Raw genomic sequence first — 27,920 nt, 5'->3', positions numbered from 1 at the left:
TGTATTTGTCACAATTATACATATGGGAACTCACATACACACATGTACACACACATAATCGTGACAAATACATGAAAAGTTTTAAATAATTTAAATGAAAACAACATGAGATATCAAAACTCTGATATGATCATGGTCAATGTGGTCAATGATCATGGTCAACATGTCAGTTATTTTTCGTTTGATGACACTTCTGTATTAGAAGGGAAGGTTCAATGCTTGTGGACCTGGTGGTGGGGAATTACTGGGAAACAAGTTTATAAAAAGCAACCATAAAATTTAACGGAAGAATCTAGAGTTTTATACTAGTGTTGCATAAGAATGGTATAAAAATCCAGACAGGCATTTCTCCCAAGTTGGCAACAATCTATATTTAAAATATGTTAATGGAGTATTTCTATTCTAGCGTCATTTGCTGACCTCCTGTGTTTGAAGAGAATAATGCTAACTTACGTGTCAAAAAATTACTGGCTCAAAGGATCTGCTTATATTTTGTTTTATATTCATTTTCACATACTTGATATGAATCCTTAAAGGACAATTTTTCTCCTCCCTTCAACTGTCTTTTAATCCAATATATTTCACTAGTTTTTTTATGTTAAAAGTAAACGTAAAACTGAAATGAAACATGCAGCATATTTCCTCCTGCATTAGTTCCAATTCTTCACTTTTATTCTATGTCCAGGAAACTTCCTGACCCCCATAACATCCAGGAACTAGATATTTTCAAATTCTTTGGGCCCAAAACCTTCCCTCTTCTTACAACCTTTGTGAAACTAAAGACAACTAAAGATAAAGGTGTGAACTTCCCAAGGCCTTGCTCAGCCAATCTTGCCTTCCTTGATTTGCACTCTTTCCTCCTAGCTCCAAAGTATATCTGCACCACTACTTTAGAATTTAGCATGTTATTTTGGATTATCTTTTTATGTATACATTTTCACACTTAACTATGCCCCTTGAGGTCAAAGTCAATAGCTTTTACCTCTTTAAATCCCCTCTGGGTGCCATATATAGAACAGCAGAAATTTGCTGTCAATGATTTGTAAACAAATTCCCCTTAAGATAAAGGGGAAACGTGGGACTTGTGATCACTTTGTTGTTTATGCTCATTTGTGTCATCTAATTTACGTCTAACTTAGCTCTCCTGTAGATAGAAAGCCAACATTTCAAGGAAAGCGGATGGCCAGAGGAAATGTTTCAGAAAGGGAACAGGAGCAGTTGAAGAAATATGTGACAGAGAACGATGTTCTGTAGTAACCAAGGACTTCATACTATTGTCTGGACAACAATGGAGGCAGAACTCAACGCTAACAGTCACATTCCCAAGCCAGAAGATAAAATATAGGAAGGGGAGAGGTAAAACCTTATAATGACACAAAGCAACCTCCTTAAGAGGCCCTTGTGTCTTACTGGCCTCTAGAGGAAGCAGGATCATGCAGTGGTAAAAAGGCATAGGATCTAGAGTAATAAGACCTGGGTTCAAAGTATGGCTCTGTGTGAATAAATAATTTCTTGTACAAGCCTCACTGTTCTCATCTGTAAACGTGGGTGTGGGACCAGACGACCTCTAGGAATCCTTTTCAAGTTTAAATCCCATTATCTTCTGCTTGGGGAAGTGCAAACCGTGATGCCTGTCACCCATTTCCCACAGTCTCCCTCATTCCCACCAAACACACACTCTCTTACACCTTGGATTTGCTCAAAAGATTTTAACTTTATGGGGAGGAAGTGAAAAACAAACACCAAAATCCAAACACAAGTTTCCAAGTTAATCTCCCTCTCCAGAGTCGCTGCCCGGCCATTCGCCATCGCTGAGGACACCCCATAATCACAGTCCCTGGGTTCTTCTTAACCCAGGAAGGACCCGCCCAGCCGAGGCACCGCGGCAGCAGCAGGACGACGCCGACCTTCCTCGGGGGTCAGAGACGGGCGCAGGCCTGGAAGGGCTCGAGGAGCGGGAAATCAGAGCGGCCTTCTGGGTCGGGGGCAGGGCCGGAGGGCGCCGGGGACGGCAAGACCCCGGGGGCTCAGTTCTCCTCAGGCTTGTCGGCCGGGGGCCCGCAGGGCTGCAGCATCTTCTCCATCAGGTTGAAGCGCACACGCGCCTTGCTCTCGTTCTCGGCGATGGCGAAGTAGTTGAGGAGGTCGAAGTGGCCCATGTAGGAGCAGTACGAGTCGCGGTGCTGGTTCACCAGCCATTCCCACTTGGTGGTGTCGGCGTGGCCCGTGCCGATGTATTTGGACTGCAGATGCTCCAGCTGGCTGTGGATGGTGTAGCGGTCCGTCATGGTGCCGAGGGCGCGTCCTGCGCTGCTCACTAGTCCAGGCGGCGGCCGTCACACCTGTGGCGTTTCCCGGGTAGAGGTAGCTCCCGGAAACCCCGAAGAGAGCGAAAGAGAACCGGAACGTACGCTACAGAACCTCGGGCGTCGCAGGCGTTAGACGTCACAGATCTGAACGCTTTCCTAATTGGTCTTCCCGAAAACCGGATGCGGAAGCAGCGAGTTGTCTTTACGCATGGGAAATTGCGGCTTTAAAATCCTCTTCCAAACCACAAATCCCATCATGCTTGGTCGCGGGCGTGTAGCATTCTCTATTTCAATTGTCCCTCCGCATTGCTCGGAGCAGGGAGCGCTGCATGCTGGGACTTGTAGTCTGCGTAAGATCTGGGTTTAAAAATCGGTGAGCCTCAGATGGTTAGACGTTTCTTGGGAGAAGCTTGGGATTTGGAACTTTGTGCTTGTAGACCTGGGTAGGCGGTGGCAAAGTTACAGTGAGGTGAGCCCATAGTACCTGTACTTTTATTGAGTGACACCTCACATCTGCCTCAGAGAAAGCAAAGGCGGGAACCCGAGCCATAAAATCCAACCTGGGACTCGAAAGGGACTCGTCAAGTCCAGGAGCTCTTAACTATGGGTCCGTGAACTTTTCTTAAAATTCTGATAAACTTTTAGAATATAATGTTCCCTTCGTAATCTTACGGATTATATATACATAATTTTTTTTTAAAACATCATTTTGAGAAAGGGTCCATAGACGTCACCTTCGATCTGGTGCAGCCCCTCCCTTGGCCTGATGTCTCCCCCATTAGAAGGTGAGATGCCTTTTTTTTTTTTTGCCTTGCCTTATGTCCCCAATAATGCTTCTTAGCACAGTAATAGGCCTACCATAAGCATTTAAATGCTTTTTGACTTGGAGAAAGAACATTTTTTTTACAAAGTACTCAGGGTATTCAGCGTTTACTTGAAGAGCTTTGGTGAAGGAGAACCCTTCCTGCCTTAGTCTTAAGGCACTGTTTTGATGATGTCATCTATACTTAGCTTGTGGTTATTTGTAATTTACACCCATTATTCTTATTCTGGCCTCTGGAGCCCAGCAAATAAAACTAATTCCTGTTCCTAGTAATGGCCTTTCTAACAATCAGCACCTAATCAAGTGCTGATTAAATGTGATCTAGGCTAGATTTCTCTCCTTCCTTCAACCATTCTTCAGTGAATTTAAGGCTTTCAACACTCTTGATTTTTTTCTCTGTATCAAAGGATTATAAGTTAGTGCTGAAAGGGATTTTAGAGGTCCCCACTTCCTTATTTCACAAATGAAGAAACTGAGGCCCAGAGAGAGGTGTTAAATTTACACAGATAGTAAGTAGCAAAGCCAGGTTTCAAACCTAGGTCCTGTAATTCTAAGATCAGCACTTTCTCCATTGCATTACAGTGGGACCTACACTCTCTAGCTTTTGGATGCTTATGTTCACTCTTACAATGAGTACATACCTGCCCTTACAGATGTTCAAGTTTTTGTCTGACAGGGACAGAGGATAGCAATAATCTCACCTCCTTATTTCTGTACACTGCCTCTCAATGCAGTGGAGGATTGCATATGTGTTTTTGGCTGCCATATCACACTATTGATTCCTATTGAACTTCCAGACAACTACATTCTCCAGCTTTTTCAGACAAGCTATTGGCTAGTCAGCTTGTCCTTGTGAAATCAAAATTTTTTTAGGTCAAATGTAAGGTTTTACATTTATTGTTATCAACTTAGTCCAGCTTGATACTCTATCTTGATCTTCCCTTTCTAGTCTTGATTCTGTCATCTAGTGTACTAGTGTGTGTCTGAAAACCTACTCTTATGATGAGAACAAACCTGCCTTTTTCCTTAGTTTCTTCCTCATTTGATTCTTCTGTTGTCCTGGCACAAAAGTCAAACTTTTCTGGATCCCCTCCTGAGTGTGAGGAATCAGTACTCATGAGAGATGGACTGTGCTCCCACTTGCTGTTCCCTTCTTATATTTCAATGAATTAACTGAATGAAAAAAAAAACAAACCAACAAACTATTATGTGCCTACTTATGTACCAGGTACTGTGCTTGGTGCTGGGGATATACATGCAAAAATAAGATAATGCCTGCCCTCAAAGAGCTTTAAGACAAGACAGGAGCCAAGATGGCAGAAGTTACCTGAGCTCTCCCCAGTTTCTCTCAGAAAGCCTCTAAAAGAATTCTGGAGCAACAGAATCTACAAAAAAGGTGGAGTGAAACCATTTTCCAGGCCAAGAGAACTTAGAAGGACTTCAGAAAAGGTCTGTCTCCCTTGGGTAAAAGGGAGTGGAGCCCAGCCCAGGCAGTGTCTAGAAAGCCAGCGGGAGGCTCTTAGCCACAGCACAGATCAGCAACCAAGGCCCCCACGGTCCTGACACAGCAAGCCAGCTGTGAGGCCCCCAGCCCGAGAGCAGCAGGCAAACTACCAGCCACAGAACACAGGGCACAGCAGACATGAATAGGTTGGGCCTCTCTAGCACAGTGGATAAGCTGCCAGCCTCAGAGGCCCCACACAGAAAGCCAGGGACCAGACCCCTGGCCCCCCAGTGTAAGAAACTTGGAACAGTGCCCTCTATAACCCAGGAGCAGAGCTCAACTTTTAAAAATGAGCAAAAAAACAAAAAAGAGCCCTGACCATAGAAAGCTGCTATGGCGACAGGGAAGATCAAAACACAAACTCAGAAAAGGACAACAGTGTCAAAATGCCTACATGCAAAACCTCAAAGGGGAATATTAATTGGTCTCAAACCCAAGAAGGCCTCTTGGGAGAGCAGTTAGGAGGATATTTAGAGGGTTGTGGGTATAAGTTGACTTTGATGTGATGATAAAAAAAAAATTAAGGAGTTAAAAAAGAGTTGTACTGGAAGAAGAGGAAAGGGGGAGGCAGAGTGGGGTAAATTATATCACATGAGTCATGAAAGAAGGGAAGGTGTGAGCATTTTTTGAACCATACGCTCATTGGATTTGGCTCAAAGAGGGAATAACACACTAAGTTGGGTAAAGAAATCTATCTTACTGTATAGGGAAGTAGGAGGGGAAGGGGAAAAGAAAAGGGGAGGGCTGATAGAAGGGAGGGCAGATTGAGGGAGGTAGTGGTCAGACGCAAAACACTGGTGAAGAGGGACAGGGTAAAAGGAGAGAGAGAGAGAGAGAAAAGAATAAATGGGGAAAATAGAATGGAAGGAAATACATAGTAATCATAACTGTTTATGGGATAAACTCGCCCATAAAACAGAAGTAGATAGCAAAATGGATTAAAAACCAGAACCCTATTACAATGTGTTGTTTACAAGAAACATTCGAAGCAGACACACACAGAATAAAGGTAAAAGGTTGGAGCAGAATATATTATGCTTCAGCTGAAGTAAAAAAAAAAAAAGCAGGGGTAGCAATTTTGGTCCTAGACAAAGCAAAAATCAATCTAATTAAAAGAGACAAGGAAGGAAAGTACACCTTGCTAAAAAGGTACCAAAGACAATGAAATAATATCAATACTAAACATATATGCACCAAGTGGTATAGCACCCAAATTCTTAGAGAAGTTAAGTGAGTTACAGGAAGAAATAGACAGCAAAAACTATACTAGTGGGGGACTTCAACCTCCCCCGTCAGAACTAGGTAAATCTAACCACAAAATAAACAAGAAAGAAGTTAAGGAGATGAATAGAATTTTAGAAAAGTTAGATATGATTGACCTCTAGAGAAAATTGAATGAGGATATGAAGGAATATACCTTTTTCTCAATGGTACATGGAACCTACACAAAAACTGGCCATATATTAGGATATAAAAATCTCACAATCCAATGCAGAAAGGCAGAAATAATAAATGCATCCTTTTCAGATCATGATGCAATAAAAATTACATATAACAAAGGGCCATGGAAAGATAGACTAAAAATTATTTGTAAACTAAATAATCTAATCCTAAAGAATGAATAGGTCAAACAACAAATCATAGAAACAATCAATAACTTCATCCTAGAGAATGACAATAATGAGACAACATACCAAAACTTATGGGATTCAGAAAAAGCAGTTCTTAGGGGAAGTTTTTTTTTTTTTTTATCTCTAAGTGCTTACATGAATAAAATAGAGAAAGAAGAGATCAATGAATTGGGCATGCAACTAAAAAAGCTAGAAAAAGAACAAATTAAAGATCCCCAACTAAATACTAAATTAGAAATTCTGAAAATCAAAGAAGAGATTAATAAAATCAAAAGTAAGAAAATAATTGAATTAATAAATAAGACTAAGAGCTGGTTTTATTAAAAAAAAACAATAAAAGAGATAAACCTTTGGTTAATTTGATTTTAAAAAAGAAAGAAAACCAAATTACCAATATCAAAAATAAAAAGGGTGAATTCACCACCAATGAAGAGGTAATTAAAGCAATAATTAGGAGCTATTTTGCCCAACTGTTATGCCAGTAAATCTCACAACTTAAGTGAAATGGATGAATATTTACAAAAATATAAATTGCCCAGATTAACAGAAGAGGAAATAAAATATTTAAATAATCCAATTTAAAAAAAGAAATTGAAGGGGCAGCTAGGTGGCGCAGTGAATAGAGTACCAGCCCTGAAGTCAGGAGGACCTGAGTTCAAATCCAGCCTCAGACCAAACACTTGACACTTACTAGCTGTGTGACCCTGGGCAAGTCACATAACCCCAATTGCCTAACAAACAAAAAAAAAAAACAAAAAAAGAAATTGAACAAGCCATCAATGAACTCTCTAAGAAAAAATCTCCAGGGCCACTTGGATTTGCAAGTGAATTCTACCAAACATTTAAAGAATAATTAATACCAATACTCTATTAACTATTTGAAAAAATAGGTGAAGAAGGAGTCCTATGAAATTCCTTTTATGACACAAATATGGTGCTGATACCTAAACCAGGAAGAGCCAAAACAGAAAAAAAAATTGTAGACCAATTTCCCTAATGAATATTGATGCAACAAATCTAAATAAAATATTAGGAAAGAGATCACAGCAATCTATCACCAGGATAATACACTATGACCAGGAGGGATTTATACCAGGAATGCAGGGCTGGTTCAATATTAGGAAAACTATTAGCATAATTGACCATATCAATAACAAAACCAACAGAAATTATATGATCTCAATAGATGCGGAAAAAAACTTTTGACAAAATACAACACCCATTCCTATTAAAAATACTAGAGAACATAGGAATAAATGGAGCTTTCTTTAAATTCATAAGTAGTTTCTATCTAAAACTATCAGCAAGCATTATCTGTAATGGGGATAAGCTAAAAGCCCTCCCAGTGAGATCCAGGGGTGAAACAAGGATGCCCATTTTCACAACTATTATTCAGTATTGTACTAGAAATGTTAGATTTAGCAGTAAGAGAAGAAAAAGAAATTGAAGGTATTAGAATAGGCAGTAAGGAAACAAATCTATCACTCCCTGCAGATGACATGATGGTATACTTAGAGAATCATAGGGAATCAACCAAAAAGCTGCTTGAAATAATTAACAACTTTAGCACAGTTGCAGGATGTAAAATAAATCCACATAAATCATCAGCATTTCTATATATTACCAACAAAGCTCAGCAGCAAGAGAGAGAAAGAGAAATTCCATTTAAAAAACTATAAACAATGTAGAGTATTTGGAAGTCTGCTTGCCAAGATAAACTCAGGAACTATATGAACACAATCACAAAACACTTTTTCACATGTCAGATCTAAACAATTGGAAAAATATGAATTGCTCATTGGTAGGTTGAGTTAATATAATAAAAATGATTACCTAAATTAATTTACTTATTCAGTGCCATACCAATCAAACTATCAAAAATTATTTTATAGAACTAGAAAAAATAATAAAATTCATCTTGAAAAACAAAAGGTCAAGAATATCAAGGAAATTAATGAAAAAAATGCAAAGGAAGGTGGCCTAGCCATACCACATCTAAAACTATATTAGAAAGTGGCAGTCATAAAAACTATTTGGTACTGGCTAAGAAATAGAGTGGTGGATCAGTAAAATAGATTACGTATATAAGACACAGTAGTACATTACTATAGAAATTTGCTGTTTGATAAGCCCAAAAACTCCAGCTTCTGGGATAAGAACTCACTATTTGACAAAAACTGCTGGGAAAACTGGAAAATAGTATGGCAGAAACTTGGCATAGACCTACATCTTGTGAGATACCATATACCAAGATAAGGTCAAAATGGGTACATGATTTAGACATAAAGGGTGATACAATAAGCAAATTAGGAGAGCACGGAATAGTTTACCTGTCAGATCTACAGAGAAGGGAAGAAGTTAGACCAAACAAGAGATAGAGAACACTATGAAATGCAGAATGGATAATTTTGATTACATTAAATTAAAAAGGTTTTGCACAAACAAAACCAATGCAACCAAGATTAGAAGGAAAGCAGAAAGCTGGGAAACAATCTTTACAGCAAGTATCTCTGATAAAAGCTTCATTTCTCAAATATATAGAGAACTGAGTCAAACTTACAAGAATACAAATCATTCCCCAATTGATAAATGATCAAAAGATGTGAACAGTCACTTTTCAGATGAAAAAATTAAAGTATCCATAGTCATATGAAAAAATGTTCTAAATCACTATTGACTGGAAAAATGCAAATTAAAACAACTCTGAGGTACCACATAATACCTATCAGATTGGCTCATATGACAGAAAAGGAAAATGGTAAATGTTGGAGATGTGGGAAAATTGGGACACTAATGCATCGTTGGTGGAATTGTGAACTGATCCAACCATTCTGAAGAGCAATTTGGAACTATTCCCAAAGGGCAATCAAACTGTGTATGACCTTTGATCTAGTAACACCACGACTAGGTCTGTATCCCAAAGAGATCATAAAAAAGGGAAAAGGCCCTCCATGTACAAAAATATTTACAGCAGCTCTTTTTGTGGTGGCAAAGAGTTGGAAATTGAGGGAATGCCTATCAGTTGGGAAATGGCTGAAGAAACTATGGTATTTGAATGTAATAGAATATTATTATGCTATAAGAAATGATGAGCAGGAAGATTTCAGAAAAACCTGGAAAGACTTACATGAAGTGATACTGAAGCAAGTGAGCAGAACCAGGATAACATTGTACACAGTAACAGAATGTTGTACGATGATCGACTATAATTGACTTAGCTCTTTTCAGCAAAACAGTGATCCAAGACAATTCAAAATGACTCGTGAAGGAAAATGCTATCCACATCCAGAGAATGTGAAGTCTGAATGCAGATTGAAACATTATTTTCACTTTTTTTGGTGACTTTTCCCTTTTGTTCTGTTTCTTCTTTCACAACATGACTAATGTGGAAATATGTTTACATGATTGCACATGTATAATCTATATCAGATTGCTTGCTGTTTTGGGGAGGGGGAATGGAAAGGAGGGATTGAGAAAAAATCTGGAACTCAAAATCTTACAAAAAATGATTGTTAAAAACTATCTTTACATGTAATTGGAAAAAATAAAATACTATTTACAAAAAGAAAAAAAGACTGCACTAAGACTTTGGGGAGACTATATACACACATGCATTTATGCATAGTATACATATATACATGGTATACATATATGCATATATAAATACATGAATGTGTGTGTACACATATTTTACATATATGCCAATGTTATGTGTATATAGAGCAATTGGTTTTCTAACCCTTTCTGAGAATAATAGTAATTTTGATTTAATTGCTGTTCCCTGAGCAAGAGGTGAGAAGTGATTGAGAGAGGGGCAGTGTAGAGTATGACAACAGGATATATAGCAACATGCCTGGGAAGAGTGGTTGTAAGCATGTTCTGATGCTACTAAGCTTCTCAGTATCATTCAGTGAGAAGGTGAAAAATCTACCTGTGTCATAGGTGGTGAGTCTATTAAAGAAAGTGATAGTAAAAGTAGCAATAAAATCCAAGGAAGCAGACAAGGTTAGACTGGAACAAATAATGAGAGGTATCATATGCCAAAAGCATCTATAGATGCACTGGATTAGTCTTGCAGAAGATAGATTATTTCTTAGAAATTGCTAGACAGAGAAAGAAAGGAAGCCCAATTGCTATAGAGGGGGATGAATATTCAGATTCCAGAGGCATAAGGATTTTCTCCTTTGCCAAAATCCTGCTGGAGGTCAAGAATCTAGGAGGTGATTCTCCATTTCCTTTCTTCTTCCTCACTTCTGAGAAGGCATATACTTGATTTGGGAGAAAAAAAGGGGCAACATATATTGTTTTCTTAAATTTGTTTACCTTTTTGTTTACTTTGTCTCTTAATTTGGTAATTATGATAAACACTGATAAGCACATAATGTCAAGTAGAGATACTAACAATGAACTCTACTTTAGGCAATAACATAGTGACAGTAATATTACAGAGTGAATTTGGAATTCCATGGGACTTTCAGGTTTGGTCAAAAGAGAAAATCCCAAAAGGGGAAAAAATACTAGACTAAAAATAAAAGAATTTCAAAGAAGAAAAGGTAAAACAATTTTAAAAGTTCAAAATGAAAATTTAAAAATAATTTTAATAAAATAAGAAGGATGAGAATTCTAGAGGGAAAACACATTAAATATTAAACTTTTAAGAGGATAATTCCAGTAAAGGCAGAAAAAATGTTAATCAAAATTCATAAATTTAAACTTAAAAAGTATTATTAGGTGAAATGAAGAAAGAATGTGAAGGGAAATATCCTTGAAACTCACAGAACTTAAAAAAAATTCCCATGAATGAGCCTCCATATGTTTGATAGAGGACCTCTTCACTCCAAAGAAACAGTTTCCTTATACGAGTTTTAAGGGTAAAAGTAGATAGGTGGTCAGGAAGCTAATCAGAAGGTAATCTCTGGATAAACCATTAGGTGATCTGAGGTTGAGTTACCAGTCCCAGGGCCTCTTCAGTCAGACTCTTACATTCAAAAATTAAACAAGATGGCAGTTCTCCATGGATCCCAACAGCAAACATCCTTCTGATGCCTTGTCTCAGGTTCTATCTTGCCTTACTTAATTTAGGGTGTAAAAGGATGAAGGTTATTGAAAAATACCTTAAAACTTCTAAAAATGGCTCATGCCTCCACCCCCATTAAGATCTTACTTCTTTACTAACTTTACACGAAGCCCCCAAAATGAGTATATACCCATATTATGAATTAGAGTATATTTACTGAATGAAAAGAAATAGAAGCTACAACATTAAAACTCCTGAGTGGTTGAAAGCTACTCCCATGAAGGAGAGAAAATTCAACTTCTTCACAACCTAGTCTTTAGCTGGATATTCTCAAGTGCTCTCAAATGATTTTCTGAGGAAACATTTTCAAGAATTTCATCTCCAAAGTCTGTCAGGAAAAGGAAATTAATTGTTTTATCAGCATCTATTTCTGCTCCCAATACTAAAGTCATGTTACCAGAGGATGCAAACTCTGAACCTGTCTTGGTTTTCATCCATGGGGCTGGCACCATTCATTGTCCCACTTCAGTCTCTAATCAACACACAATCATGCAGTTCCTCGTGCTGGGCTATGGCTGGTCTTTGGTGTACCCAATATACAGGGAGCTGTGGCCTCACTAACAGCTCTGATGCTTCTGGCCCTGACATCTGGATGTCCAGGAGTCCCAGAAAGAAGAAAGAAATACAAAGCACTGTTACCTCTTTGTAAATTTCCAACTAGAGTTTCATGACTGGCAAAGCAGCTCTATCACTTAGCTATGTGACTTTGGGTAAGTCACCTACCATTTGCCTCAGTTTCCTTATCTGTAAAAACAATGGGGTTGGACTAGATGGGCTCTAAGGTCCCTTCTAGTTCCAAATCTATGATTTGGTCCTTTATGACATCCAAGTTATTCCATCCCCACCCCTTATACACACAGACACATACACAGACACAGACATACACACACACACACACACACACACACACACACACACGCTGTCCTTTAATGAAAATGAAGAAAAACATGGATAGACTTGCTAGAAATAATGAAGAGCAAAATGAACAGAACCAAGAACAGTAATAGCAATAGTGTTTTAAGAACAGCTTTGAGCAATTAATTCATTGTGACTATTATAAATACCTGAATTGACTACAAAGGACATATGAAGGAAGATGCATCTGCATCCAGAGAAAGAACTGATAAATAGAAGTGTATATAGAATGATTTTACACACACATACACACACATATGCATGTGTGTGTGTGTGTGTGTGTGTGTGTGTGTGTGTATTTGTGTCTCATGGTAGCCATCTCTAGGGCATGGGGAGGAGGGAAGGAAAAAAGGGAAAAAAAGAAATATACATGATAACTTTATTACATATTTAAAAGGAATAGCAAACTGTACATAATAGATGTGCAGTTTCATGTGCAATCTTTTTATTCTACTGTTATGGAAATGATTGTTTTATTTCATAAATTAAAAATAAAATGAATAAACATTTTTAAAAGATAAGAAAGAGAAGGAGGAAGTACTGTTTTGCCACAACCAGGTGTTACATCTGAGCACCATACCAGTCTGATTTCCTTCTCTGTCTTGACAGTTGTGGGAATAATATTTCTATTTTTAGATATAATAATACTTCCTGGTATTCTCTGTTCTTTCCTGAGTTGAGGAGAGTGCTTCATAGTTCCAGAAGACTTCTCAAAAATTTGGCCTTAGTACCTTAGTCAAAGACCCTTCATTGACATGTATTCTCCAAAGGGAGAATTGTGGGATCAAATAATAAGACAGAGGAGGTTGCTGATTTTGAATATATAGAAAAGTGTAATGGTATACCTCCATTCTCTACCCTTTCTCTCCTCTTCTCCTTTGACCCCCCTCATCATCCCCACCATCTTTTCATGAATCAGGCATTTGGGATTTTCTTGGGAGTATATGACTCTTTGCTTCCCACCTTCAGGTTGCTTAGGGATATAAATGGGTATAAGTTATTTGTTATATAATCACAAGTGATATTATACACTTGTCGCTATCTTTTAAGGAATGCTGAGAAAGAAACCACACAGATTTTTTGAAAATATATTGTTCACAAAAAATTGGAAATAGAGTAGATGTCCATTGATTGAAGGATGACTAAACAAATTGTGGTGAATTAATGTAATGGAATATTAGTAGGCCATAAGAAACAATGAATATGAATTCTTCAGAGAGCTCTGGGAAGACACACAAACTGATGTAGAGTAAAGGGGAAGCAGGAAAAGAATCTATACAATAACTACAAAAATGGAAATAGAAATACTGTGACAACAAAACTAAAACTGAACATTGTGTAATTTTAGAAAATCAAGCTTCATTTTGCATGAGTTGAGAAATGCATCTTTAATCTTTCTTTGTGAAGGTGGAAGACTATGGATATAGACACTGTATATTTGTGTATGCTATTCAGTTGATGTATTGAATAGTTTTGTTAAATTGCTTTTTTCTTTCTTTTTTCAATTCTTTGTCACAAAAGATTACTTTATAGATAGGAGATGAGGGAGGGGCATTTTCAGAAATGAAAATTATTTAAAAAAACCAGGAGATGGTAATTATTTTTTTTAAAGGGAAATGTATCTTACATTAAGTTGAGTAGTATTACAGAATGCCTTAAGTGAATATGGAAATTAGAGTAAGGTGAAAGTGACCACAAGGATTTTGAGAATAGTGGGCAGCTAGGTAACATAAACGAATGGAACTTTGGACTTAGAGTCAGGAAGATGAGTTCAAAGCCTGCCTTAGATAACTACTGGCTATGTAGCCATGGGGAAGTTACAAACTCTCAGTCTGTTTCCTCATCTGTAAAATGAGGGTAATTATGACACCTACCTTACAGGGTTGTTGTGAGAATCAAATAAGAAATATTTATAAAGCATTTTAAAAACCATAAATACTAGCTGCTATTACTGCAAAAATATAATTAGTTGGGTTTTTTTTTCCCATTGGGGTAGCATTTCAAATTCTCACTTGGATCTAATATGCAGGTTTGAAATTCAGTTTGTAAATCTTTAAGGAAAGACCACTCACAAACGCCAAGATATCCAATGGCATATTTTGATTGGCAATTTGGCTTCAACTAAGGCACCACCTCAAAACACTGGGGACGAAATGTCCAATAAGCTTATAATGAACCCAGAAATAAGAGGTGCTCTGGGACCATATATACTTTCTATGCTCCCAGCAAGTCTTTCATAGTGAAGGCCCATTCCATTTTCTCTAAAGAATTCAACTTCATAGTAACAGACTTTGTAATGAGAGTTTGCATTACAAACATGTTTGGAAGTTTTAATTGGATTAGCATAGCTTCTGTGAGTTATTAACCAAAAAGAACCCATGGGAAATAACTAGGACAATCTTTTATTGCTGAGCTAAAGCTCGGCTAAGCTCCCAGAACAGCCATAATTTTTAATATGGGCAGAGACTCCAAGGGGAAAAGAAAGGATAGAACTGATCTTTTTCCCCCCACTAACTGGTATTTAATTAAATAGGTTGTTCCATTCAAAGTCTACTTGGAATAAAGCTTGACATTTACAGCTGATTTCACGAGAAAGGAGCAACTGCTTCACAGCTGGGTTCTACTTTTTAATTGGATTCTAGTAGATTCAAAATTTCTCTAGCTCCTATAGAAACTTAATCTATTATATCATTTTTATACAACATAAGCCATTAGCAAGGAATCTATTTTTTATTTATATTTTTCATTTTAACATTGACTTCATTTCTAAGTATATTCCCTTTCCCTTCACTACCCAGGAAGTCATCCCTTGTAACAGAGAGCTAGCTACCCAGCAAAACTAACCAACACATGAACTGAGTCTCATAGTATATTCAACATTTCACACCCATAGTTCCCCACCTCTATAGGGAAAGAAGAGAGGTTTCTTTTCTCATTTCTTCTCCAAAACTAAGCTTGGTCCTTGTAATTCCACAATGTTCAGTTTCAGTTTTTGTTGTTATTTCCATTTCCATTGTTGTGGTTACTGTGTATAGTTTTCCTGCCTTTGCTTACTTCTTTCTGCGCCAGTTCATATGTCTTCCTATACCTCTCTGAATTTTCATGTTCATTGTTTCTTATGGTCCAGTAATATTCTATTACATTCATTACTACAATTTGTTTGACCATCCCCCAATGGATGGACACTGCTTTATTTCTGGTTCTTTGCTACCACAAAAAAATGCTGCTATTATTATTTTGGTCCATATGAGACCTTTCTGTCTTCACTTTCTTTGGGGTGTATGTTCAGTGGTTTGATCTCTCAGTCACAGGTATAGGGATTTTAGTCATGGTTCATTGAGGGATATAGCACAACTAACTAAATCCTGGAAAGACAGTGACTACAAGGAACATGGTTGCTGAAGGGCCTCCTCAAAAATTTCTAAATAAATAGCATATTTGAATCTGGACCTGTACAGTCCTTAGTCACTTTGTAAATGCCAGCATGTTGTCAATGCTTCTTCATTCCATGTAATAATTAATATTTGTATGAAGTTTTGCAATAAAGCAGCAATACAACCTGGGTCACCTCAAATCTACTTTTATACAGAAAATGCTTTGCCTCTAATGTATCTCTTGATATGATGCCCTACTTTTACATCTATACTTTGAACAATGATTTGCAGTCAGACATACTTGGCTTTCTAATAGTATCTGGCTTTTTTATGGGGACTCTTTATCTAGTCTACATACCCATAGCTAAAAGGAACCTCTCTCCTGCAGATGCCATTGCCCATGTGTTTATGACGTCTCCTCAATTACAAGCTACAAATCTGTCTATACATTCACCATGAGATGAATTAAAGCAGTCATAAAATTGCTGACCACAGTGGCAGTCCCTTTTGACAGAGGTGATTTCACTGACCATCCCGTTCTGAACATTTTCTTTTTGCTTAGCTTCTGAAACAATACACTATTCTGGTACTTCTACCTTTCTAACAGCTCCTTCAGTTTCCTTTGCTGGTTCTTCATTAAGAGGAATGGATCAGCTAGGTGGCACAGTGAATAGAGCACTGGCCCTGGAGTCAGGAGGATGTAAGTTCAAATCAGGCCTCAGACACTTGATACTTACTAGCAGTGTAGCCCTGGGCAAGTCACTTAACCCCAATTGCCTAGCCAAGAAGAAGAAGAAGAAGAAGAATGGGTCATCCACCTGACCCACTAAGGTGGATGTTACCCAAAGTTCTGTCCTAAACTCTGTCTTGATGGTCCTTCCCTTGGCTCTCTTATTCACTACCATGACTTCAGCTATCTCTTGTGAGAAGATAACTTTCAGCTCTATAGACATATCCCTAATTTTTCTGTTGAGCTCTATACTCACATCTCCAATAGCCCATATAACTTATCTATCTCAATACCACCAGAATTTCAACCTTGATATATCCGAAGATGAATTTATCTTTTCCTCAAAACCTGCTCCTTCTTCTGACTTTACTATTACAGGATCATATATCAGAATATTGAGGGACTTCATAGGCCATTTAATCCAATGACCTCATTTTATAGATAAGGGAACTAAGGTCCATGGAGATTAAGGTTCTCACCCAAGGTCACATAATTAGTAAATATGACAGGTAGAATTTGAACCTAGGTCCTCTGACTCCAGAACCAGTGCTCTGTCCTGTTTCTTTCAGTGTTCTCACCATTTACCAGGGAACCCATCTTTGAAATCTTGTTATTACCTTTGACTTTCAAATCCAGTCAGTTACCAAGTGGTGTGGATTCTATCTCCATAACATTTCTCACATCTGTCTCTTCTCTGTTCTAACTGCCATCACCTCTAGTATAAGAACCTCATTAGCATCCACCTGGACTACTCAATAGCCCCCTTATACCTTTTCTTTCTCTACTTCCTCCAATACATTCTTTATGCCACTATCAGACTTATCTTCCCTATGCACAGATCTAATAATGTCACATCTCTGATTAGAATCCATCAGTGGTTTCTAATTACTTAATAAGTAAATTTCAATCATTTGCTTGACATTCAGGGCCCTCCACAATCTGGCACCATCTTATCTTTCCTGTCTTATCTCATGCTACTCTTTCCATATATTTTATGCTTTAGGCATTGGCATGAAAAGTACTTAATAGAATGGTGTTTCTTTTGTCCTTCCCACAATTGACTACTCAGGCTAGAGAAAGGTTTCAATTCAAATAAATTAGTTAATATGCACTGGATGGTGACTTTTTTGGTGATGTGATCTATTGAAATGTATTACTTTTAAACTCAAATTTAGGTTAAATCAAAGGTTAAGTAAATTGGAAGATTTAGGCAGTGTGGGCAGGCAATCTGAATAGTTCAGCCTAACTTCTAGTCAGATTAGTTAGGCAACTCAGAAATAATTTAATCCTCTTAATTATCTGCCACAAATTAGTTGTATTGGACACCTAAAGTCACCAAATAATATCTTAATGATTAGAAGCAAAATAAGGTAAAAATAATATTATAAATCAATATTCAAAAAATATTGGTCAGATAACTTTGAATACTATTGGAAATGAGGAAGGAAACTATAAAACTAATAGTAAATTATTTATTATTGAGATTATTTAAATTTTTTAAGCAGCATTTCAGTGCAATAGGCAGGATTAATAGCATTGTTCACATGTGATCCAGAAAAACAACACAAATATTTGCTATATTTGGATGTCGCTTAACCTTGGGTCAGTGCCACAGTTACATTTCCCAGTCATATAATTTTCAAGAGTTAAGGTAAATATCAACTTTCCTCTATGGACAGCACTATTAATACAATCTGCATTCACTAAAAGAGACTAAAATAGACACAATGGTAATTTATCTATAACCTGGTTTACATCTTCCATTGAAAGTGATTCTTTCTCATGTTATTGAAACTTATTTTACATATATCCCTTTGATGTGTACTGTTAATTTTTATTTTTCTATAAATAGAAAATTGCCCTCTAAATTATCTGCACAGATAAATGGGACTTTATTTTTGTTGAAAGTGACATATAAATATTTGTCACATTTCATTATGTTCTTCATAAATAATCTGTATGTATATAACTTCATTTTTTAAGCACTGAGCCATAATCATGAACAAGAAGTGAAATGCAATTCAAGCATATTCTGAAGTGAGGGCTCTAAAAGTGGGATCAATGGAATCCTAAGAGGTCTATGGATAGATTTCAGCTGGTCAACAAAGTGGTGGGGGGAGAGAATTACATCTTTTTTTTAAAAAATATAATTGGTTTCCTTTGTCATTGATTTTATGCATTTAAAAACTTTATTCTGGGAAGGGGTCCCTTGGCTTCACCAGACTGTGTAGGGTCCATGACTCAAAAAAAGATTAAGAACGCTGTTCTGAAGGTAAAAGAGTATATGGAGATGCATGTATCATTCAGAAAGGCCACATGGTATGGTGGCTAGAAAGCAGGCCTCAGAGTCAGAAAGACCTGGTTCAAGTCCTACTTCTGATATACATTGTCTGTGTGACCTTGGGCAAATCACTTAACCTTTCATGCCCAAAGTAACACTCTTAAGACTTTTAGTCTCAAAGCAGAGCAAGTATCAGTCTGGATTAGTAGAGGGACCTTCCGTACTAGGTATATGGACTCTCTTCCCCCTTATTTCTTTCTAAAATATTAAGATATGTCAGTGTCCTGGACTGAAATATTTTTGTGACATCATTATCAAAGGTCTAACAAGTTTCTAAAAGGAAATTAAGGGAAAGTTCAAGGCATTCTGATCTCTGGAAGATAAATTGGTGTGGTGACTGGAAAAAGGCAGGAGGCTCTTTTGTGTTAATCTTTGAGCAGACTGAATGGGTTTCTCCTGGCTAGATCAAAATTAAGTTACTATTATTCTGTTTAAGTTACTCAAAATTTCTTTTTTTTTTTTTCTTCTAGGGAATAGGGTGACTTGCCCAGGGTCACACAGCTAGTAAGGGTCTGAGATCACATTTGAACTCAGGTCTTCCTGATCCAGAGCTGGTGCTCTAGTCACTAGGCCACCTAGCTACTTCAAGAAATTTTCAAAGGTATGGGGAGACTCTTTTCTTTTGGGATTCCTCTATACAAGTTACCATACTTAGAATTTAATTTAAAATTTTGTTTCTAACAGTCATGCCAAGTGAGCAGAGGACTTGAGTTTTTCTTCCACAGCTCATTCAGTAAAACCAGGATAAAAATGAGTTGGAAAAATCCATTATTCTTTGGTACTTCAGCAGACCCATGAACTCATTGATGTGGGTACTCTTTCCAGTGAGACAGATCCTTGTCCATTCATACCCTCTCATCTGGGGTCAGTGAGCCAGTGAGCCTGACTTCAATTCCTGGGAAAATCCTAGAATGGATCATAAGGAGATGGTTGGAAAACAGAAAAGGAAAAGTTGATGACCAAGAGCCACCATAGCTTTATCAAGAACAGGTCATGCTGTACTAACCTCATTTTCTTTTTTTGACAGGATTACTAAACTAGTAGATAAGGGGAATACTGTGGATATAGTTTACATGATTTTAGCAAAGCTTTTGATAAAGTTTTCACACTATTCTTCTGGAGAAGACTGTGGATTAAACAATAACACAATCAAATGAATGAAGACATGAAAATAATTGAAGAGCTAACTATGGGCCAAGTACTGTGCTCAGCACTACAGAAACAAATAGAAAAGCAAGATAGTCCCTGCTTTAAGGAATTCACACTGTAATGGGTAAAGATACACATAAAAAAATATTTAGCTGCAGGGCAAATGGAAAGCCCTAGAAGTTCTAATGATACAGAGTCAGAGTTGTTAACAGACTTCTAGATATAGTCCAGACAGGACCAGTCTCTAATCTGTGAATACCCAGAGCTGCACAAAGCAGGCCAGAGATTGGAGTACCAGAAAACAAGTAGTGGTTTAATTAATTACTTTCAGAGTGAGGAATGTTCTCTATGCTGGAGCAAAGGCATAGTTTATATACATAGATCACAAGTGGGAAAAGGGGAGGGAGGTAGATTACAAGCATCTTCAGGGCATCGAGTGGTTTCCCATGACAAGCCCACAAGTGCAGGACAATACAAGTGTTCTGGAATCCTGTGGGAACTGTATTGTTTCAAGTCTTTGGGGTTCGTTACTTGGTGGGGGGCAGGACCTGAGTTCTGTGATAGGAACAGGTTCTATGATCTTTGATTTGCTTTGCTTAACCTACATGGGCACAGGAATATAGTAATTGTGAGAGTGTGATCATTTCAAGCTACATCATTAGCTTCTGATTCCCAAGCCAGAAGAGGCAGCTCTGATAAATCTAAATGATTAGTATATTCATTATACATATCATATCAATCAATATGAAAATCATAATTCCCTTCACAGGGTGAATGGCAATACCCAGGAGTCCTTAGGTTACATATGTCAGATAACAGAGCCAGATGTCTACACTGTGAAAAAACACAGTAGATGGTAAAGCCAGTAGTCTTACCTATCTCACCAGGAGGAATAGAGTTGGTGAGTCCCATCTTATTCAAGCAGTGTGAGCAGTTGAGCAGCCTGGATTAGTTCTGGGTGGCCTGGGCCAGTGGAGGGGATGAATGAGGAAAGCAAAGAGGGAGTATATCCTTGATGATGGTGGGTTTTCCTGACATCTGGTTTTCCAGGATGGTTTCTGGGACTGCCCAGGCTTAGGGGAAAAGGTAAGACAAAGTAGGGAGCCCAAAGAGTTAATGGTTCAATGTAAATACATTTAGATCATATAAATACATGAGACCTCCAGTAGAGTCCAGGGATCTGTGCTTCTTGTGCTGATTAATATTTTTATCTGACTTGTATAAAGACATGAATAGTATACTCATCAAGTTTGCAGATGACACAAAACTGGGGGGTATGAACACAGTGAAAGAAAAGACAGGCTAGAGCATCGGGCTGAATCTAATAAGACAAAATTAATCAGTGATAAATGTAAAGTCTTGCACTTAGGTACAAAAAATCAACTTCACAAACATAAGATGGGTTAGGCATGGATAGACAACAGTTGTTCTGAAACAGATCTCGGAGTTTTAGTGTATTGCAAGCTTAATGTGACTCAGTAGTTTGATGAGACAGCCAAGAAAAGCTTATGCAATCTTAAAATGATTTAAGAGGGACCTAGCTTCCAGGAATAGGAAGGCAAAGGTCTCACTATCCTCTGCCCTCATCAGACCTCATCTGGAATATTGTGTTCAGCTCTGGATACCATGGTTTAAAGACACTAATAAGCTGGAGAATGTCCATAGGAGGACAATCAGGATGGTGAAGGGCCTTGAGTTTATGACAAATGAGGATTGACTGAAGGAACTGAATGATACTTGGAGAAAAGGACACGCAGGGAACACTAATGATAGCATTAAAAGGCTGTCATGGAACAGGGATTAGACTTGTTTTTTGTTGCTATGTTCCCAGAGGATAAAATCAAAAGAAACGGGTAGAAGTTGAAAAGAAACAAAACTAGGCTTAATGTCAGTATCTCCTAGCCATTGTTGTTATTGTTCAATTGTTTTCAGTCATTCCAATTCTTTGTGACCACATTTGGGTTTTTCTTGGCAGAGATGCTGGAATGGTTTGCCATTTCATTTGCCAGCCCATTTTACAGATGAAGAAACTGAAGCAAACAGGGTTAAGTGACTTGCCCAGGGTCACATAGCTAGTAATTGCCTAGTTCAGAGGTCAGATTAGAGCTAACAGTGTTCTCCAAAGGGGGTATTGGTTGCTTCAAGAGATAGTGGATTCTCCCTTCTTCAGGGATTCTCCCTTAGGTTGAGGTTGGATGACCACTTGTCAGCTGTTATTGTGGGGATTCCTTTGGTATACCAGTTGAACTAGATATCTGCTGAAGTCCCAACTCTCAAATTATGTAATTCTGTGACTTGAAAGTGAATGGAAAAGTTCTAGCCATTTTCATTCAATTCAACAAACATTTTTCAACACCTACCATGTGATGGATAAAGTACCAGTTACTCAGGATACAAAGGTGACACAATCCCTCCTTCTCAAGGATTTTGTAATTTACTAAATACAACTTAAGATGTGGTACATGCATAGGAAGAATACAAAAGAGAGATGGGAGATTTGGGGACGGAGATTATGTTAGTGTGAGAGCAACAGAAAAGTTTAATAGAGAGGCAGCTAGGTAGCAGAGTGTATAGAGCTCTGGCCTTGGAGTCAGGACGACCTGAGTTCAAACTCAGGTCTCAGACACTTGACACTTACTAGCTGTGTGACCCTGGGCAAGTCACTTAACCCCGATTGTCTCACAAAGAAAAAAAAGAAAAGTTTCATAGAGGAACAGTACCTGGGTTAAGGCTTGAAAGAAAAAAATTTCAACAGAGATGTGGAGAGAGTTCATTTCAGGTATGGAGGTCACAGCAACATGTGTTTAAGCATACCCAGAGCACAAAGGTAGAAGTCAAGGCATGACTGGGCAATAGCTATGGGGTGTTTGGTTAATACAGACCTTACATGAAGTGAAGTAGAGGCAAGGTAGAAAATATAGGTAGGAAACAGATCGTGCAGGTCCTTAAATGTCAAATTTTGTATTTTACCATATTGACAAAAGGTAGTTGTTGATACTCTGACAAGGTGGAATGTTCAGAACTGCACATTAGGAAGATGGTTTCATGTGAAGGTAGTACTGCTCAGGGGAGAGACTAGGGGACAAACCAATTAGGAGGCTATTATAAAAGTCTAGGTAAGAAATAATAAGGGCTTGAACCAAAGTGGTAGCAGTGGGAAAGGTAGGGATTGGGGGGAGAAATTGAGAAAGTTACAATTCATAAGACTTGGCTGTCAGATATAAAAGTTGAGGAGAGGGAAGAACAAAATACGTCTTTAAATTATTGAGCTTGAGAAGCTACAAAGATGGAAATGGTGTGGTACAGTGGAGTGTAGTGACTGGGAGTCAGAAAACACTTGGGACCCAATCCTCCCTGACACTTCTCTGTGTGACTTTGGGCAGTAACATGAACATTAATAGAGCCTTTTGAAAATGCTATATGCCTTTTACAGATCCCATTGGAACTCTTCCCCATTACCATATGTAAGTGCTTGCATGTGGTCCCCATAATTAGAGTCTTTAGTGGGATTTGAACACAGATCTTTCTGACTCCCAGTCTAACACTATCCATCAGAACACACTGACTTTCTTAGTCACTTCACCTTTCTCTTTCCTCACCTGTAGAAAGGACAGAATACCTGTAATATTTGCCTCAGAGGAGGCAGCATGGCATAGCAGAGACTAGTTTAAAGTCGGAAAGACCTGAGTTCAAGTCCAATCTCTGTAACATTGGCAGTGTAACTTTGGGCAAGTACCTCTCAGTGATCCAGACAACTCTCTAACACTACAAACTGTCAGACATGTTTTCTGTGGGAATGATTGAGAGTAAAACTCTCCTTAAGTCAAGATGGGAAGCGGGGAGAAAATGGGCCCCATTATTGCACTACTATCCAAATATTATATATGTACATATGTGCATGTGTACATATATACACATTTGTCAGGACCTGTGAATTCATTTGTACAGAAAATTCCCAATGAATAAACTTTCTCTAACAATGTAGATCAGCAATGGTTCTCCAACTTGGAGTCTTACAGAGTGGTACTCCAACTACTTTGGTAGAACTGTTACTCACATTGATAAAAATCACAGCCCCCATTTAATTTGTTTCACAGGGTTGTTGTGAGGCTCAAGAGCACTTTGTAAACCTTTAAGCACTATATAAATTTCAGCTGGTATTATTAGGGAAGTTAGGAAGGGCAAATTTTAAAGGAGCATATTTTTAACTAGTTCTGCTCAACACAAGGAGCTTCCTTTCCTTTTGTTGCCATCTGAGAATGATGATCGAGGTTAGGAACAGAGAGGACAAAAAGTTTCCCTTAGATATGTCTGGCTGAAGTAATTGTGACAGAAATGATGGGCCAGTTATATAGCCAGAGTAAGGATTAACAGTTGGAGAGCCTACATGCTGCATTGGAAGACACAAGACTCTGAGGAAGTCACCCAGCATTTTGGGTGGATCTCCTTTTGAGGATTTATAGGACCTGAACAAGACTTAGCTAGTTTTTAATCTGAACTGTTGGAGGGAACACTCACTTCAGTGGGATCACTCATCCAATGAAATACTGAAATAAAAATTTCAACATGAATAGGAATGAAACAATTACTTGGCCACGAGTTGCTAGGTCTACCACTATGTGGTAGTCTTAGGGAGACAGACAACAAAGGTAATATATTGCTGTTGCTTCAGTTGTGTCTGACTCGCCATCACCCCAATTTGTGGTTTTCTTGGCAAAGATACAGTGTTTTGCCATTTTCTTCTCGAGTTCATTTTACAAATGAGGAACTGAGGCAAACAGGATTAAGTAACTTGCTCAGGGTCACACAACTTTTAAGTTTATGAGACCCAGTTTGAATTCAAATCCTCCTGACTCCAAGGCCAGAGCTCTATCCACTGTACCACCTAGCAGTCAAAGGTCGCATATATACATAATTTTTAATCTTGTGGCAATCCAATTTCCGTGATGTCATGGATGAATTTTTAGAATACATCCCAACAGAGTATTACTATTGGAAGATCATATTTCTTTCAGGTATTTGAGAGAATAAAGGATGTGTATGAACTTCTACTTATGCAAATTAGCAACTCCTTTATGATTCACCAATTTAAAGAAAAGTCCAAGGCACTAAGAGATTATATAACTTGCTCTTGATCACATAGTCAGTATGTCAGGGGCAGAACTTAAATCCAAGTAGTCCCCACTCCAAGGAGTTCCCTCTATCTTCCATGACTAGAAGCCTCTCAAAGCTATCTTATACTAACCTAAAAACACATTCATCCAACTGAGTAATTTATATTTCAATTTCTATTCACTATTCACTTTTCCAAGCTTCAATAAGATTCAGTTGTAAACATTTTTTTGTTTTAATCCAATATATTTTAAGAATTTTCTCCTGTAAAAGCAAAGCTATAACTGAATCCACTTAAAAGATATGCTCATTCTCATTCCTCCTTAGTTTCTTGTACAAAAAACCTTATTTGAGTGCTGATTATGTGAGAAGTTGGTTTCTAATTTACGTGTATTCTGAAAATTCCACAATTGTCTTCCAATTTTTACGACCACCCCATCCCCTTCTCCTTCTTGGGGCTTAAAACTGCTAAACACAGGCTGTGAATCTGCCAGGGTCCAGCCCAAAACTCACTCCCCATGACTTGATCACTTTCTCCCGAGTTCCAACAAAGTCACTGTCACCCATTTTTAACTTGGAATTTTAAAAAATTTATCTTTGCCTAACATATAGGGCAACTAGATTTTAATCCCCTTTAGGTCAGGGCCCAAGAGCTTTGATCTACAAAGTACAGGTATTCAATGCTTGCTGTGATGATTTATAGCCAAACTCCTCCAGTGGGTCTTCTGCTATTGCACTGCTACACATACTCATTTCTGTAGGTTACACCCAATAAAGAATCTTCTACTAATACAGATCATCAAGAGTCTTATGAGAGTAGCTTAAGCCACTAAGAGTGGCCGTAACATATTAAATGACATTACTTGGGTTGCATCCTGTCTCAGCTCATAATGGCTTTTCTGACAGCCACCATGAGCTGAGGCTGGATTCAAACTCTGGTTTTTCTTACCGAGGCTGGTTATCTATTTACTATTCCATTTGCCTCCATTATCATCATCTAATATGTGCTAAGTTACATGCCAATTATCCTGAAACACTAAGACAGAAAGCCAGCACCCCAAGGAGAGCAGCAAGTAAGATTCAGAGTAGGTTAAGTAACAAGTAGCAGGAAGACCTAAGGGTAATGAGATACAATTATGAATTTAAAACTGCTGTTTGAAAGCGGCATAGTAGAGTAAAAAAAGCACCGAACTGGAGTAAGATCTTGGTTCAAATGGTGGTTCTACCTTGGGCATGTGCCTTCCTTTCTAAGCCTCAGTTTCCCAAACTAAAATGAATCTGTTGGATTAATGAGTTCTTGACCGTTTCTGAGACAGGGACCACTTTGGCAGCCCAGGTGAAGTTTATGGACCCATTCTCAATGTTTTCAAATGCACAAAACACATTAAGATTACAAAGGAAACCAATTATGTTGAAATACAGATATTAAAGTTAAACACAAGTTCACAGACCCCAGGTTAAACAAGACCCGACAACCTGGATTATATGTGATCTAAAGTCTCTTCAGGCTCTAAGTCCTTAGTTTCCTGGGGGCTTTTTGGTCTTTAAAGGTCTCCTCCCCGCTTTTATCCATTACAGCTGGTCTGCCAAGGCACTGTACGATGGGTTAAACTTCAGTATGGGGCTGGTGGGGAAGGCGGACGACACAAAAATCTTGTGCGTCTTCTCAGTTCCTCCTTCCCCGCTCCAGAGCCGTGGCATAGGCACAGTCCCAGACCCCCGGCACAGCGTATGAGACTTCGGATCCAACGCCAGGCTGAGGCGCGGGGACCACGAGGCTCCTCCCCTCGCGGGACAAAAACGGGCTCGAGTCGGGTGGGGCTCAGTGCTCGCGGTGCCCCAAGTTACTAAAGAGACCAGAGAGCCATTCATTCTCAGGAGGGAGGGCGGTGACTGGCGGAGGGGGTCGGAAAGACCCCGGGGGCTCAGTTCTCCTCAGGCTTGTCGGCCGGGGGCCCGCAGGGCTGCAGCATCTTCTCCATCAGGTTGAAGCGCACGCGCGCCTTGCTCTCGTTCTCGGCGATGGCGAAGTAGTTGAGGAGGTCGAAGTGGCCCATGTAGGAGCAGTACGAGTCGCGGTGCTGGTTCACCAGCCATTCCCACTTGGTGGTGTCGGCGTGGCCCGTGCCGATGTATTTGGACTGCAGATGCTCCAGCTGGCTGTGGATGGTGTAGCGGTCCGTCATGGTGCCGGCCGTCACACCTGTGGCGTTTCCCGGGTAGAGCTTGGTCCCAAACACCAAAGAGAGCGTACCGAGATGCACGACGGGACTTCGGGAGTCGCAGACATTAGACGTCACAGGTAGGCAGCCTCCGCTTTTCCTTCCGGAAACCGGAAGCAGAAGAGTCTTCAAAGACTACAGATCCCACCGTACTTAGTGGGAGATGAGAAGCTGGGGAGGGAGGCGCATTGCATTCTGGGTTCCTTACGGCATCTGGGCGGAAGAGCTGCATGCTGGGACTTGTAGTCGACGTAAGATCCGGGTTTAAGGAAGGTCGCGTCTATGATGTCAGTTGCGAGATTTCTTTCTTAAGCCAGGATTGTAAAGTGCGTTTGTTGTTGTTGTTGTTTTTTAATGTGGGCTTCTGCAGCGTTCGGTTAAAGTAAAAATTAGGGAATAGGAAACTTAAGACTAACCTGGGCTGTTGTTTAGTGACATTTATGAGGTAGAGAAAGGAAAGAAAGGAAAAAGAAATATTTGGAACCAGAAGTGCAGAATTGAAGGGACCTTGGAGGCTATTGGGACATTTATTAAACACCTACTGTGTGCCAAGCACAGTATTAAGGGCTGAATCGCCACTGTAGGGTACCCTGCTCTGTAACAGTCCCCACAAATGGTCATAACTAATGTGCTTCAATATCTCCAGTGAGGAAGAACCCCCGGCCTGAGGAGGCTGTCCATTCATTCCACTCTTGGATAATTCTAATTTTAAGTCCCCTTCTCTTCACCTTAC

The 27,920-nt window shown here is 38.8% G+C and overlaps 2 protein-coding genes across 2 annotated transcripts; both read right to left on the bottom strand.

The window, feature by feature from the left end:
* Window positions 1-1,694: 1,694 nt before the first annotated feature.
* LOC114034912 (splicing factor 3B subunit 5) lies at window positions 1,695-2,443 on the bottom strand. Its single transcript, XM_027850738.1, has one exon. It carries the CDS (start codon window positions 2,286-2,288, stop codon window positions 2,028-2,030), a length of 261 nt encoding a protein of 86 aa, XP_027706539.1. The 5' UTR covers window positions 2,289-2,443; the 3' UTR covers window positions 1,695-2,027.
* Window positions 1,695-27,233, bottom strand: LOC114034914 (splicing factor 3B subunit 5). The gene is made up of 2 exons (XM_027850739.1): window positions 26,882-27,233; window positions 1,695-2,018 (listed from the first exon to the last, which is right to left on the bottom strand). The coding sequence occupies exon 1, from the start codon at window positions 27,149-27,151 to the stop codon at window positions 26,891-26,893; it is 261 nt and encodes an 86-aa protein (XP_027706540.1). The 5' UTR covers window positions 27,152-27,233; the 3' UTR covers window positions 1,695-2,018; window positions 26,882-26,890.
* Window positions 27,234-27,920: the final 687 nt, after the last annotated feature.

The sequence above is a fragment of the Vombatus ursinus genome, unplaced genomic scaffold (genome assembly GCF_900497805.2).
Source record: "Vombatus ursinus unplaced genomic scaffold, bare-nosed wombat genome assembly UNPS02009132.1, whole genome shotgun sequence".
NCBI classification, from domain to species: domain Eukaryota; kingdom Metazoa; phylum Chordata; class Mammalia; order Diprotodontia; family Vombatidae; genus Vombatus; species Vombatus ursinus.
Note: the sequence above shows the minus strand (reverse complement) of the source record. Positions and strands in the feature narration are given on the sequence as shown.